At 39.8% G+C, this 15107-nt stretch overlaps 1 protein-coding gene across 2 annotated transcripts; it reads left to right on the forward strand.

The window, feature by feature from the left end:
• Nucleotides 1-1211: 1211 nt before the first annotated feature.
• LOC124302380 (tyrosine-protein kinase Src64B) lies at nt 1212-14581 on the forward strand. 2 transcript variants are annotated; one of them, XM_046758516.1, is made up of 7 exons: nt 1212-1445; nt 9319-9672; nt 9821-10027; nt 10803-11013; nt 11408-11661; nt 11743-12453; nt 12532-14581. In XM_046758516.1, exons 2-7 carry the CDS (start codon nt 9630-9632, stop codon nt 12744-12746), a joined length of 1641 nt encoding a protein of 546 aa, XP_046614472.1. In that variant the 5' UTR covers nt 1212-1445; nt 9319-9629; the 3' UTR covers nt 12747-14581. The 2 variants fall into 2 exon arrangements, with proteins under 2 accessions (XP_046614472.1, XP_046614473.1); XM_046758517.1 differs by having other exon boundaries at nt 9821-9955.
• The last annotated feature ends 526 nt before the right edge of the window (nt 14582-15107 follow it).

Raw genomic sequence — 15107 nt, forward strand, 5'->3', positions numbered from 1 at the left:
AATCTTCCCGCAGCCATGGTGTAAGGAGTATATTGTACGAAGATTGTTTCTCTATCGAGCACACCTTACACCTTAAGCTATGCCCACAACGATATTTTTGTTTGCGATGCAGGGGGCCAACGTACACAAAACGTGTACTTTTGAATTTTCAAAGTGTACAAGCATTAAATTCCGACCGTTCTTTCAAGAACCAATTTTCCGATCCAATAACAAATGCTTCCCAAATCTTTCCGAGCCACTAGCTCTATTATTTGAGATTCTAACCTCGAAAATTCGTAGGAACTACAGAGCCGCCAGAAACAGTTTGACAGATGAAAACTCGGGATGGCCAGTCTGCACGAACAGCCGATAAATCTCGCGCATGCGCAGTTGATTTTCAAGTTTTAAGAGATTGTCCCGGTATAGAAATGTAGGAAACCTCAGTGGAAAACGATACAGAGAAGGAGATGGTAGTACATTCGTTCTCTGTCTCGCAGGCCCCGATTGGCCGGCTCGCGCAGCGTTCTGAGCATTCACGTCCGTTCCACAGGACTCTGGCGCCTGGCTCTAAGGTTTTGTTAGTTGTGTGCCCGTAGTATGTATGTATTACATACCGGGAGCATACAGACGTGGAGTATTGCTATCGCTGTACCTATTAAGTTTAATTTATTTACTAAAATCATGCCGTTGAGACGTCGCGTTTCTATCAGACTTTTCGGCGAGAATGCCTGTTTCACATTGACAAATTCAATTGTTTCATTAAAAAATATGCTATACACTGACATTATTGGTTGTTTGATTCAATAGCCTGACCCACTAAGTACTAGTATATAATATGTATTCATATCATCCGGATTATGTCAATGCAATGCTTCGGGCACTCAAATACGATAGGTACGCTTCTGCCGCAGGAAGGAAATTTAACGTATATAGTATCACAACATCCCTCTCTCTCACTAACTCGGGGACACTTTTAGCGCAGATGCTTCCTTTCATGTCTATATGCTCTAAGAACAGAATGCTGGTTTCGTCAAAACCCATGCAAAACCTGACGAAATGCCATCAATGAAATTCGGAATCTAGTGACTTTTGTTTGTTTCGTTCCGTTGTTCCGTGATCCACCAAACTCTCGTTGTCATGTGACAGCACCCTAAATTCTGAAGCTGAAAGCACCCTCGAGTGGATTTTCCACAGCAGTGGCGGGGTGGAGGGGGGAGCGAGCGTGGCGGATGAGCCGTGGGCGGCCTGGAGGACTCTGGACTAGCTGTCAGTTACAGTTCGAACGTTGTGTAAAGCGTGCGAGTGTGACACGGTTGAACGATGGTAATCGCATAACGATCCTTCTCCAATATTACCGGAGTGCGTGTGAGTGTTAAGGGACATGTCGACCAGTTAGTTCAGCCGGACTGAAAATTCGCCGAAAGTACCGAAACCGGATTACGCGAAGACATGCTCCGAAAATTCAGGTAAAAATACGCGTATGTACGTAGATTTACAATTAGATATAAGACATAATCTAGTTTCAAATTTTTATTCAAATCGAACGTCAATTGCTGCAACAATCGTCGTAGGTAAACAAAAGATAGTCATTTATCGAACACGGAATAGTATGTTTATATAGAGTTGACAACTGTAGCCAGACTCAACCAACTCCTCCATACGTGCATGATGCGCGACCGACGTCTCCGCGTAGTCGTTCCTTCTCGAGCTATTATTCGACTCGAATCAACAATTTCCGTGCAACGACACGCGCAGGTTGAGAAATTGTTCGTACATTTAGCGTCTCTTTGTTTGCATCTTTTTCCGTGATTCGTATTTCACTCTCTAGGCTCGGGTTATTATCCTCGTTTGATAAATGTGAGAAACAAGTACAAAACATATAACGGTGCGATGAGCAAAGAAAAAACAAAATTACATGGACACACGACGACGCATGTGAGATGTCTTTATAGGGTTCACGACCCCCCTTGTATATTGCCAAGTTCAGGATTGGCTGGCCTCTCAGCAATCCCCTTTGTACGGCCATGCTCTCTGCAAGTATAGTGACGAGTTTCCCCATACATAAGACATGCAAAGTCCAGGGATGGAGATCGTACAATTTGAAAAACAGACGATCATTATTTTTTGCCTTCGTCCAAGCAATTGTATGTTGCGTAATTGGGAAACAAAATAAGGGGAAAAAAAATAAAGTTGCCGCCATGCAGTATTATAATTATGGAACTTGAGCGTCACTGAAAAAGTAATTGGAATTTTGTATAAACGCGATGCGAACGAACGCCGCGACAATTACACACGTTAAATAGTTGTTGACCCTTCTTTGTTTCTTTCTTCACTCCTTTTTCCCTCTCTCGCTCTCTCTCAATTCCTATATCTAAAGGACCGACTACGACGACGCGAAGAAGAAAATGAGGAAATGCTAATTTTATCACCGTAACACACTGCCAGCGGTTAGATTGCGTGCGGTATTATTATCTTCTCGGGATATAATGTATCCTTCTTCAACAGTTGTCGATACTGTATTACAATATACACCAGGCGTGGATAACATGCAAATAATATTACTGATAATCACAACCATGTCACACTCACAGCGTTGCGGAGGATTAATCAGACACGGTATAGTTATAAAAAATGCTTCGTTCAATTTCTAAATTCATATGGGAGAAACGCATTTCCATAATTATCACGTATTCGAGCGATTCAATCATTACATTAATACCTACGTTTCAAGATAAATATCATGTTTGCATACTGCGTAATCCAGTCAGTGTAAGTTTACCGATGTCGGATTTTCCATTCATGCCGATTCCTAAAAAAGAGGCGGTCGTCGATCATGGGAAGAGGAAATCGTCATCTTAATGGAAAACAACCTCGATGATCACGGAAGCAAAAACGATTGATCGATGCTACGCACTGGCATCAATCGCGAATTGCCTGAATAACGAATAGAATTGCTACGTCGATCTTACAAACTAACCGCAATATGGATCTGGTTTTTGATGAGGTCTGAACGCTTAGAATATTGTGTCACAAATCCGTCAGCTGAGCGATCGCGCTATCTCGTGCCATTCGCGGTGTAAAATCGGCGGAATCGAGTGCCTATAATATGATAAGACCGGGTAAATATAATCTTTGGCGATAGAAGATAACGTGAAAATAAAAAGAAAACCAAAGTGAGTATGGAATTTCAGAGCGTACGTGCATACATAACGTGTGATACAATACAATACATGCGTTATAACGGTCAGACATGGTCCGCGTATGCAGATATTGATTTTTTCTTTCACCCTACGCAAGGGGCAAAAAGGAGAAGCGAATTATCGCGAGAAAGAGAAAGAGAAAGAGTGAGAGTGAGTCCCCCTTATGGGGAAAATCTACGGGGCTTTGTGCGCCCGATATGCACCTCGGCTTGCTTTAGCTTTGCTTTACTTTACTTTACGTTGCCCGGCTTTTCAACGTCCATTGGTTCTGCCTTGTCGATCCAAAGTATGCAGCTCTGAGGGTCGCGTATACGGGAAGAAACACCGACGTATACGTTCATCGTTGCACCGATCGATATGGGACAGAAATAAACAATTCTGACGTAAGACGGTTGCCGTGGTATTCAACGTTCGTATTTCCCCTGGTTTTGTTTGCTTTTAACCCACATTTTTGCGTAGTGACGTTTTTCTTTTTTGTGACATGCATAATATCGCAGTTGACTTAAAGATATGCATTATTATTTCCTCGTCCAAATCTTATAGATTTCATGTATAACTTTAAAACAAATAATTACATAAGTTCGTACTGTAAATAAAATAAAATCATTGGACGAATCGTAGAGTGTGGAGTTCAAATGATACCGAAGAACGTCGCTGCGGTTACAGTATTCCCGCATTTCTCGGAATCAGTATTCTTAGTCACTATTAATTTTTCAAGTCGAAATTCTCAACATGTAACGTCTACGTGCCCAGTTCAAGAGTAATACTAGTTAGTTATAGCGCCCGTCAACGCGACTCCTGTACGCACAACGTAAGTGGGTGGGTGTCTGATTGTCAGCAACGCACGAGGGTCGGTTCCTGGTCGGCCTCTCTCTCCGTCTCCTCCTACTCTTCGTCACTCTGACACACACGGAGCTTGTCCGTCCGCCCCTCGAAACTTAGAGCGGTTTGCTCGAAGCATCTGGCCGGCACGTGTGCAGGCAACTCTTCAGATAATAGACGAATTTTCACCTTCGATAAAAAGAGCTTCAAAATTCCGAAGATTTGCCGCAAAACTCTAAGCCTGAACACCGTTTACGCGAACCTCGCACGATGGACGGTTCTCGACTTCGGCGAGTTTTAGTTTCGGCCAATCGGCGACCGGTCAGCTGTTCGATCAGCTGACGTTGCAGCGTGCCGATTCGTCGGATACGAAACCGAGCGTCGTTCGGCATTCGCGCTAAAGTACCTTCGCCTCAGTTTCTCGCAAGGGATCTTTTTTCTGATGTACGTTGGGCGAAATGCCCTTACCTAGAGGTGGAGATAAGCGGAAAGATATGCCAGTTGTTTAGGAACTCCCATTTTCGTGCAGCAGTGGCTGCGTTATCGGCAATTGTTTCCCTTCCTTGAACCGCAGCAGCTTCAATGGCCCTCTCTGTTGAGTTGCCAGGTGCATACGCAAACTTCACACCTCTGTATGCACCTGCATCAAAAAGCTCTTTCCCCCTCTCTCTCTCTCTTTCTCTATTTCTTTCTTTCTACCGTCCGCCGACAATCGAGCCTTACTAGAGACGAAAGAGAGAGGCGGGGTTCAGTTTCCTGACTAATTGTAAGATTTGATCAAGAGTAAAATAGCACCCTATGCTGATGGTACTTTTAAAATTCATTACTTTACCGAAAAATTTATTGAAATGAAAGAAATTGAATCGGATCGAAGAAGCATTGGTTCTTTACACTCTGAATTTACCTCGCACTCATCTGGAAGACGGCAAAAGTAGTCCCACCTTTGTGGCCCGATCTTTTCGCTTGCTTAGCCTGAACTTTGTAGCCGCGCGCCCTTGTCTACAGAGCTACATTCGAAGCTGCAATATATAAAGTATGTATGAGTATATATGTACACATAGAGGTGAAGCATTTCTTCAAGATCTTGTTTAGAGAGTTTCACAGGGGAGACGAGAGGGTGCTACGTTATTTATAGCACGTATATCCCTACATAGGCACGGGGAAATATGTGTATGTCACGTATATGTGTTTCTCCTTGTTAACTGGCTCACTTTTACCTGCAACCATCTCTCGGATATTTTTTTCTCTGCTTTTCGTTTCTAAATAATTTTTCTGTTCGATGCTTTACTCATATTTCACTGGATCGCAGTTTTGATATATAATTCAGATTAAAACAACAACAACAACTACTACACATGGAAAAACACCTGAGAATACAGCATTCACCGTACAATATACATTACTGGCTTAACCTCCCGACTAATTGTAAGTTGTTTTCAGTCCGAAACAAAATGCGAGTTCGATTCTATACGAATTATGAGAATAGGATATTCTAACCTTGGATTCGTTATCGGTGATCCAAAAAACCTCCGCCCACAAATTTCTATCAAAATCGGAATATTTTTAGATTTTTTGCACTATATTAGATCGCCATTTTAGATTCGCAATCTGAATTCGTGATCAACCACGAAACCAACCGAAGGTACCAATTTTCATCAAAATGCATAATGTTTTTATCTTTTTTTCAGCTTAGTGAATATATCAAATTTAATTTTTGCAAATCTGACCTTAGATTCGTGATTAGCGACCCAAAAAACCTCACGGTATCAATTTTCGTTCCAATCCATTCATTCATTATCAAGCTATCATAATTTTTATTCGATGTATTGAAATTTTGTTGTTTAAATAATTGAAAAAGTACCAAACCGATCAAAGTCGGAATCTAATCAGTTCTAAATTTGAAAAAGCCGCGTTGATTGGAACCAAAACTACCACAGACATCCGTCCGAAAATGGTTGGGGGTGACCCTCTAGACCTTGAAACGACGAGATCTAGTGAAAACTCAACGTTTCATTTTCCGGGTGATTACAAAACTTTCTTTTTTCTCTGACAACAGAGAAACTGGAAATTAAAAAACAACTGACACGGATTGTCAATTCTGTATGTCCCGTCTGTTTCTGCAGCTTTGTGACATTACAGCGTTTGGCAAAATCCCCCCCACCAATCCTTCGTGCTTTCTTTCCTATTTTCCGACATTCTGTGTACGCCTAATGCTCGATTACCTTATCGGCATTAAAATATCGCGAGTAGATGGGTAGACATTGTGTTATAGAAGGCGCATTGGGTAGTTATATGTATAAAAGCACATTGGACAGGGCTGAGTAGGGTGTATAACAGGATCGTTCGAAACAACAGAGCCGTCTAGACGAGTTTTTTACGCATCTTTTCTTCTTTTTCGCTGGCAAATGGTATATAACGTGTTTTTTTCCCACTACAAGTTCGCGCATCTCGGTTTCAACGTAGGTGTACACAAATCTGCGTTACAGGTCACATGAAATGACCCGGTTATATTCTACGCCCGCGGTAAACGAACCCTCATACAGTAATAATCATTTCACCCGTTAAGTAATAGGAAAGTCTCCGATTTTCATATGCAGCAATATTATCGTCACTATCGTCAGCAAGATTGTATTTGTATAGAATATACAATTGACAAGTTGGGAAGATGAAAACATGAAGAACGACCGATAAAATCGTGGATTCTGCACACAAGTTTAAATTATCTTACAGCTTTTAATTAAGAATTTAATTAACGATCGATTGATTAGGCCCAGCATGCAACGATGCCGCTGTTCGCCCGTATTATATTAGGATTTAGACTCCTAGGGAGAACAGCCTATTTTCAGCCGTACGCTAAGACGGTTCATTTTTAGTTTTATTTGGTTCGTCATTTTCTTTTCTCTTATCTTTTTGCACGTAACAACGCTGTCGGTTCAAATCTATTTTCGCAATTTGGAGACTACTTCAGCTTCGCCGACTTTTGTACGTTGCGCATGTCTTTGCACAGCATAAAGACTAGGTACTCGTAATCACATGGTAATTCTGCACTAATAAGCTTGCACTACGGACGATTAAACTTTTTTTCTTTTCAAAAGAAAGAATCGAAATTTACAGTTGTATTTTATTTGCGAGGTTTATACATGTTCTCTGGAATAATAGAAAAATGTTTCAAAATTTCCTTTCATTTCAATAAAAGAAATTATTGAAAATTACGCCCGTCTATTCATAGTTCGTCGCGGTAAACATGAGTACAATACATAAGCACATAAATAATATCCGATCGTAAAGATTCTCCCCTCGTGTGTTATATACAGATATGTATTACGACCGCAGCGGCAATACCTGCACCGTGTACAACAAGTATTAAAAAAGAAAGAAAAAAATCAAGGGGAAAGGAAGAAGAGAAGAACAAAAAAGAAATCTTGTGTACGCAGACTGCATTTCATAATATTCGTTGCAGAGAGATACATCTCTAAGTGATATGCACCACATGCACACGTCATGAGATGCAGCGTAACTGAGCTACAGCATTCATGAGTTGGTTTCATCTTCCTCATATTATGAATTTGTTGAACCTAATAATATTTTTCTCCTATAATTTGTCTTGCAGTTCCACTGCAAATATATTATAACGTTCTTCCGTTGAGAAGGTCGAGCTTAATAAAATCGAAGAATTGATTTAATTTTGAATCGTATACACTCGTTTGCAAAATTTACATTGATTGCAGTAAGGGATGAAAAATGTTCTCCAGCACTTCAATTACTTTCCACGGGAAACAGAAAGTATAAGGGATACGTGCAGCAAGACAGATTGAGGAAAATGAATGTACATCATGTGCACAGTGTACATACGAGTATGCATGAATACATGTATCTTACATGGAGAAGTGCCATAACCGGATGTTGTAAACCAGGCCCTGCACGTTTCTCGCTCCATTGTGTCAGTAAATCATAAAAATAAAGGAATAAAACTGATGCAAAAAGTCTGGACTGTTTGACCGTTGAAACCATATCGGAACGATATTTCAGGATAAGCATTTATGCGTCGCATATTGTTGAGAAAAATTTAAGTATTAAATGAAAAAGTGAAAAATTCAACCGCGTTTCTTATTTTAGACCACTTCCAAGAACGATGTAGAGAAAGTGCTTGAGTAAAATCAATATCAACCCAAAATTGAGTTTTACCAACAAGTTTACAACAAACGGTTGTTAATTATTTTTCGTCAGCTTGTACACAATACGTATAATATGTATACCTATATATGTATGTACATGTTGATATATACGATTAGGGAGAGAATAAAAAAAAAGTTTACTCACGTTCAGTATGCGAGTCACGCGACATTGTGTGTACAAAGTGTCCACAGATCCCCGATTCTGGTTTCCGTTTTGGGCGCGGTAAAAACACACTGCAGAAGGAGGAGCAGCCTATTCGTCGAAGCAAGGTGGCAATACGTAATTAATACAAACAAATTCAGCCGAGTGGTTTTCTGACTGGAATAAAACAAAAAGAAATGCTATTCAGTTCAGTAATCATTTGTATACAATTTGGTTCGGTAAATAAGCGTATAAAATGGGATTCTTGTATTTGATTAAATTGAAAAATCTCATTTTACGGAATCAACAAACAATCAATTTCCTGTTTTGTCAATAATTTGCATAGAATATTTTTTCCATGTACAAAAATCAGCGACAATAATTTTGCAAGCTCGGCTTACAAAAATTGCAACTAAAAGTGATGGAATTTATTTTGAATATATTATACAGTTGTTGTATAGCAGAGAATTCATAATTAGTTGCGCGCAGAATCGTCTACATAAAATATTACAGGTATACGAACATAACTAAACAGCAGTACACTGTGTGCAACGACGTGGATTAGGGAAAGCGGGGTTTAGAAGCTAGAAATTCTGTGCACCCCGATATTTGCGCGCATGCGGTAATAACGTCTGACTAACCCCAAACCTGCAGCTCACCCCTCGCATCCTCCACCTCGGGTCGGCCATTCTCCTCGTTGTTCTCCGAATGCGAGTTTTCGATTTCAACAGGGCAACGAATCTTCGGCTAGGGAAAATGTTCAAAATCAGTTACGGAACAGCACGAATATTCCGGCCGAATGAATAATTTGGACATGTTTGAAACTTCCAAAATGATCCTTTCAGTCGGATTTTGAAAACGGCTCGGATGGCAATGAACTGCAATAATTGGCAAATCGGAATGAGAATAAAATCGAATTTGTCCGAAATCAGCGACAGTTCTACAAAAACCTCACCTACTGTAGCTCTAAATATTCTATAATCTTCTATTTTTCCCACAGTTGCGCGGGTCCCGAGGGTAAACTGAACGCTGGTGGAAAAGCCTTCAAACGCCATCCTCGGGATTGATCTTTACACATAGAGATTTCGCGAAAGGCTTGTGTGTATACGGGAATATTTGTTGATCCGTAAGGCGAAAAAAGCACAGAGCGGAACGAAGAAGAATATAAAAAAAGGAAAAAAAATCGCAATCATGAAGATATATCACCTCATTCCCACGATACATTGCTAGACAACGAATCGTCATCACCGAGGAAAGAGGAAAGCTGTGGCTGTTTTTTTTTATCTGCGGTACCGCGAATCAACGGCGACAATGGGGAAATGTTGCAGCAAGAGGCAGGAGCCTCAGCCAATTGGTAAGGGCTATCAAATAATAATAATAGTTCCCCATTTTACCTTATTCTATTAATATACGAGTATATTACATGCATGGATATTAGACACAAATATGTTTTCCTTCTATATTCGGTGAAATACGCACGCTCTTACTCTATGTTCGGTCAGGTTACAAGAAATCGGAAATTGGCCTCAACTCGGCGCACAGCAACGGAAGTTCCCTCGACAAGAGATACTCGGAGGATCCAAATCGGCGCTGCCCTCAGACCAGAGTCGACATTATTCGCCCGAGACAGACCCCCTGTGAGCCTCCGATTTTAATCCCAAAATCGATTCCTCTGCGTGAATCATCCTCCCCGTCTTTTTCTGTTGCATGTGTGTAATTTATTATTTTCGTTATTATTATTATTAGTACCATTAATATTATTATCATTTCATCCTCATTAACGTCAGTGTAATCGTATGTATCAGTAGATTTAATTTAATCTCATTTATTTGCCATCATAATAATACTGATTTTTTATCGTTATTCGGATCCAACGAATGGGCATAGCTAGTGCAAAATGGCGTCGTTATGGGTTATCAGCTGATCGTATCGGGACGGCGCTAACCTCCAATTAACCGACTCAAATCACTGACATCTCGGTTTTTCCAATTTCTTGCCAACTGAGACATGAAATCGACCTTCCAGCTAGTACTACCAGATCAAAAATGAAGACGAGTTATATAATAAGAACTCGTAAAAAAAACCAACTTTTGAACCGATTCATGCAACTCGTAGGCTTAGGTTTCATTTTGTTAATGTGGCAATGAGTTGATGATGATTTTTGCTTTTTCTCTTTCCTCAATACGATCATCATTTTGGCTATCAAATCAGACCATCGTCACTAATCTAACAGACTTCAATCTAAATATCGATCAAATGGATTTTATTCGTGTCCGAATATGGATACTTTAGGATTTTTTTGCATCTATCTATGTTTCGCAAACAAATTTAAGCATGAACGCATGCTTATCGTTTCACAGAATGTATTCTTAGGTGATGCGTCATTGTCGTTGTTATTGTCAGTAACAAAAGATTCAACTAATTTCTACCGTGTACCGATGATTTATTCGTTCAATGCTCTGTATTTATTCCATTGCACTGCAGCACATTCGCAAAGATCGAACAAAATTGTGGTGGCGTTGTACAATTATGCGGCGAGGGAAAGCACCGACGTGAGTTTTGTGAAGGGTGACAGGATGGAGGTGCTGGATGACACGGAACCGGATTGGTGGAAAGTACTTCACCTGACTACCTTGCACGAGGGATTGATACCGTGGAATTTCGTCGCCGTCGAACGTTCCGTCGAGAGCGAGGAGTGAGTATAAAAAATATAAGGACTTTTTGATAGGAATTGCAAAAGAAAGAAAACTGTGTACGTATATTGAACTACTAAAATAAACCAAAGAGTCAAGTTTATATTAATATATCTATAAACAGTTGACTTCATTGTTCTGGAATTTCCGCAACCACTACACCATTCATTACACACAAGAGGATTTTACACTTGATTACGTATGGTATACACATGCGGATATATAATGCATAATAAATGTTGTAGATCTGATAGTTTTCAATGTATGAGAGGAAATGACAGTGTCCGGGTATTTTTTTTCTCACTGCTTTGAAGCGAATTGCTCGCTGTCAAACGAGGTGGCAATTAATATCGTGTTTTATTCACACGTCATGAATATGGTATATTTATCGAACAGTTGGTTCTTCGACAACGTATCGAGGAAGGAGGCTGGGAAATTGCTTCTCGTCGACGAAAATCCACGGGGTACGTTTCTTGTTAGACCGAGCGAACACACGCCAAGGGGATACAGTCTTTCGGTGAAGGATTGGGAAGAGGGACGCGGGCATCACGTGAAACACTACAAAATCAAACCTCTGGACAACGGTGGATTTTACATAGCGACTAATCAAACTTTCTCCACTCTACCAGCCCTCGTAATGGCGTACAGCAGTAAGTGAAAACTGCCGCGACACGGAATACCCTGAAAAATGATTGTTGGTTTTGTGACATTGTTTGTCTGATTTTATTCAGAAAATGCCCTGGGACTTTGTCACGTGTTGGCGAAACCGTGTCCAAAACCGTTGCCGGACATGTGGGACCTAGGACCGGAATTGCGTGACAAATGGGAGATAAACAGGAACCAAATACAGCTGATAAACAAGCTAGGGCACGGTAACTTCGGCGAAGTGTATTACGGAAAATGGCGAAACCAGATAGAAGTGGCGGTGAAGACGTTGCGCGAGGGAACGATGTCCTCTGAGGCATTTTTACAGGAAGCAGCTATAATGAAACACCTGAGGCACAGACACCTAGTCGCCTTGTACGCGGTCTGTTCGAAGGAGGAGCCGATATACATAGTCCAAGAGTACATGTGCAACGGTAGCTTACTCGACTTCCTGAGGACTGGGGACGGCAGGTACATGCAATTCGAGGACCTAATTTACATCGCGTCGCAGGTAGCCTCGGGCATGGAATACCTCGAGAGCAAACAGCTGATTCACAGGGACTTGGCTGCGCGAAACGTTCTCATAGGCGAGAAGAACAAGGCGAAAATATGCGACTTTGGTCTGGCAAGGGTGATAAAGGACAACGAGTACTGTCCGAAACAGGGCAGCAAATTTCCGGTAAAATGGACCGCTCCCGAGGCCATAATATACGCCAGGTTCAGCATAAAGAGCGACGTCTGGTCCTACGGCATTTTGCTCAATGAACTCTTCACCTACGGCCAAGTGCCGTATCCGGGTAAGTGGAATCAACGATTGTCACTTCTGTCTCTCTCTTTTTCTCTCCTCGGTTAATCAGTGATACGTTTTTTCGCAGGCATGCACGGCCGCGAGGTCGTCGAGCACGTTGAGAAGGGTTACAGGATGCCAAAACCGGCGAATCACCCACTACCGGACAGCATATACACCCTGATGCTGCAGTGCTGGGACGCGAGTCCGGAAAAACGACCGACTTTTGAATACCTTAATCACTATTTCGAGTCGTTCAATGTTACGAGTGAAATACCGTACCTAGAACCGCCAACGGACTGATACACGGCCCACCACCACATGCAGAGCCACATGATTCCAAGGGGACACTATCACCCGGCGCACATTAACTGTGCCATGGAATTTTACGGGATCTACTGCTGAACAAGTCTCGTTTACCTATTTATGTATTAAAAAGAACCTCGAACACTTTTTTTCAGTGCATGGATAGAAATGATGTTTGAAAGTGATGAAGATGACGAAAAATAACGGAGTAAATGCGGCGCATGACATTTGCCAGAGAATCGATTGGAAAAATACAATTCACTTCATATAACGTACTAAATCTTGTTCATACATCGTAACGTACAACTGATGATAATAGCGACGAAAACAACTGTTTAGTTCTGCGCGAATTGTGAAAACTCTGCCAATGAAGAATTTGTGTGGTACACGTTTACAAAGAAGAATATTTATCGCAAATTTCAGGGCAGCCAGCGCAGATCGATTACTTTCTAAACTCCGATTGATAAAATGGATAATTTTTAGAAAAATTGACGAACCAAAAATAAAACCAAGAAAATCAAGACAAATAATAGCTACATGTTTTGTAAAATAGTACACTACGATGGATTTGTAGAGATAATTATGTTACTTGAATAATTTTAGCACACTTCGAGAACACAGACCGGTGAGATATAGATTGTGACGAAAACTAGTCGTCGTTGGATTGATATATTGTAACACGGGGTATTTTAAGTAACCGCATTAACGAGGGTGTCGAATCTTTGACTAAAATTATTTTATTTTTTGCGATTTAAGCTTTCTTAGCAAATCTCTCAGTGATGATATGCGAGTGATAATTTTCCTCTACAAACAGAGTGATCGAGCTGTGCATTACTGATTTTAATAATCTGAAAAAAACGAAAAACTAAGATAAGAAATTTTATACAGTAAACTTAAATTATAAGATTCCAAACGATAAGTACATAATATAAAATAATGTAAGTCATCAATGTTAATCGTACAAAATATAGTAGAAAGACCGGAAAACCAAAACGAGTTAGTTGTGGTGAAATTAGCAAAGGTGTAAAGTTTCTGAAAACGAAAATTCGAAGGGAAAAGAAATGAAAAGAACCGTTCTTAAGGTAAACCATTTGAACAGCGGTTGAAGCTTTAGTGGACAAAATTCATTATAATAGCATCTTTTATAAACGGTCGAAATAATAATAATAAAAGTAACACGAATAATTGCGATCAATATTCTGAAATGCTCCTATAGTATATAACGCGAATATTACAGTAGTAGGTGTATAATCGATGAAGTATTTCAGGTTATAGAAATCATATTTACCTGTAAAATGATGTTTACATACTATAGTAGTATAAATGATGTAATTCTAATTTGGCGAAAGAAATACGGATTCGCGAAATTGCGTCAAGGAAAAGAGCGAAAGAGCGAGCGACAAAGAGAATTTAGAATTAAAAAGTAGAACATAGAGCGTACATGATAATATACGTCCAAATACATTTTTCTATGAGCGTTTTGTACTGACCAAATATTAATTATAATACCGTGTTATACTAAGTACTTTTTCGATGTTGGCTCTCTCGTGAAAAAAAAGATAGAAACTGAAAGAAAATGTTCAAATGTGTATTTTCCAATATGGTATAGTGAAGATTTTTTTTCGGTTTTAATGTTAAACGCAGTATAGTTGTAAATTGTTATGTATGTGATGTAATAGTAACTTATCTTTCTTGTTCTTGTACCGGCAATACATAGGAGAACGAAAAGTAACCAAGGAGAAAAAAACAAAAAACAAAAACAAAAAAAAAAAAGTTAAAGTTCACATCTCACGTACGCATACGATGAAAACGAAAGACGTACTCACCTTACCTAAAAACGAGAACGAAGAAAGCAGAAGAAACCTCGGCGTTAATAAATAACGTATCGAAACATCCATTTCCGACGTAGCAAAGAAAGACAATACTATACATATAGAAGAGAAGTCCATAAATTACTTACTACTTTACTGATCTTTTTTTATATATCAATTGTACATAATACACACACATTTTACGTGTAAATTACACAATCCTAATTCATACTCGCATTTTTTGATCAGCATATATGTATATTTGAGTTAAAAAAAACTTCACAATAAACCTTGGACTGAAAATGAGAGGAAAACGATAATTTTCTTCCCGAATGGATTGAATTGATTACATGAAAAAAGAAAGAACAGAATTACAAACTTTGGGAAAGTTTTTTGACCAGAACCAAAAGCACACTTACTGCCATTAGTTTTTGATAATAAAAGAGAGAAAAATTGTAAAATTGAATATTTTTTTTTCCGTTAATACGTACGTAACTTTTCTTTTCTCACATCATATGTGAAAACATCATTTTCAAATACACTATTT

This window comes from Neodiprion virginianus, chromosome 4 (assembly GCF_021901495.1).
Source record: "Neodiprion virginianus isolate iyNeoVirg1 chromosome 4, iyNeoVirg1.1, whole genome shotgun sequence".
Lineage (NCBI taxonomy): Eukaryota > Metazoa > Arthropoda > Insecta > Hymenoptera > Diprionidae > Neodiprion > Neodiprion virginianus.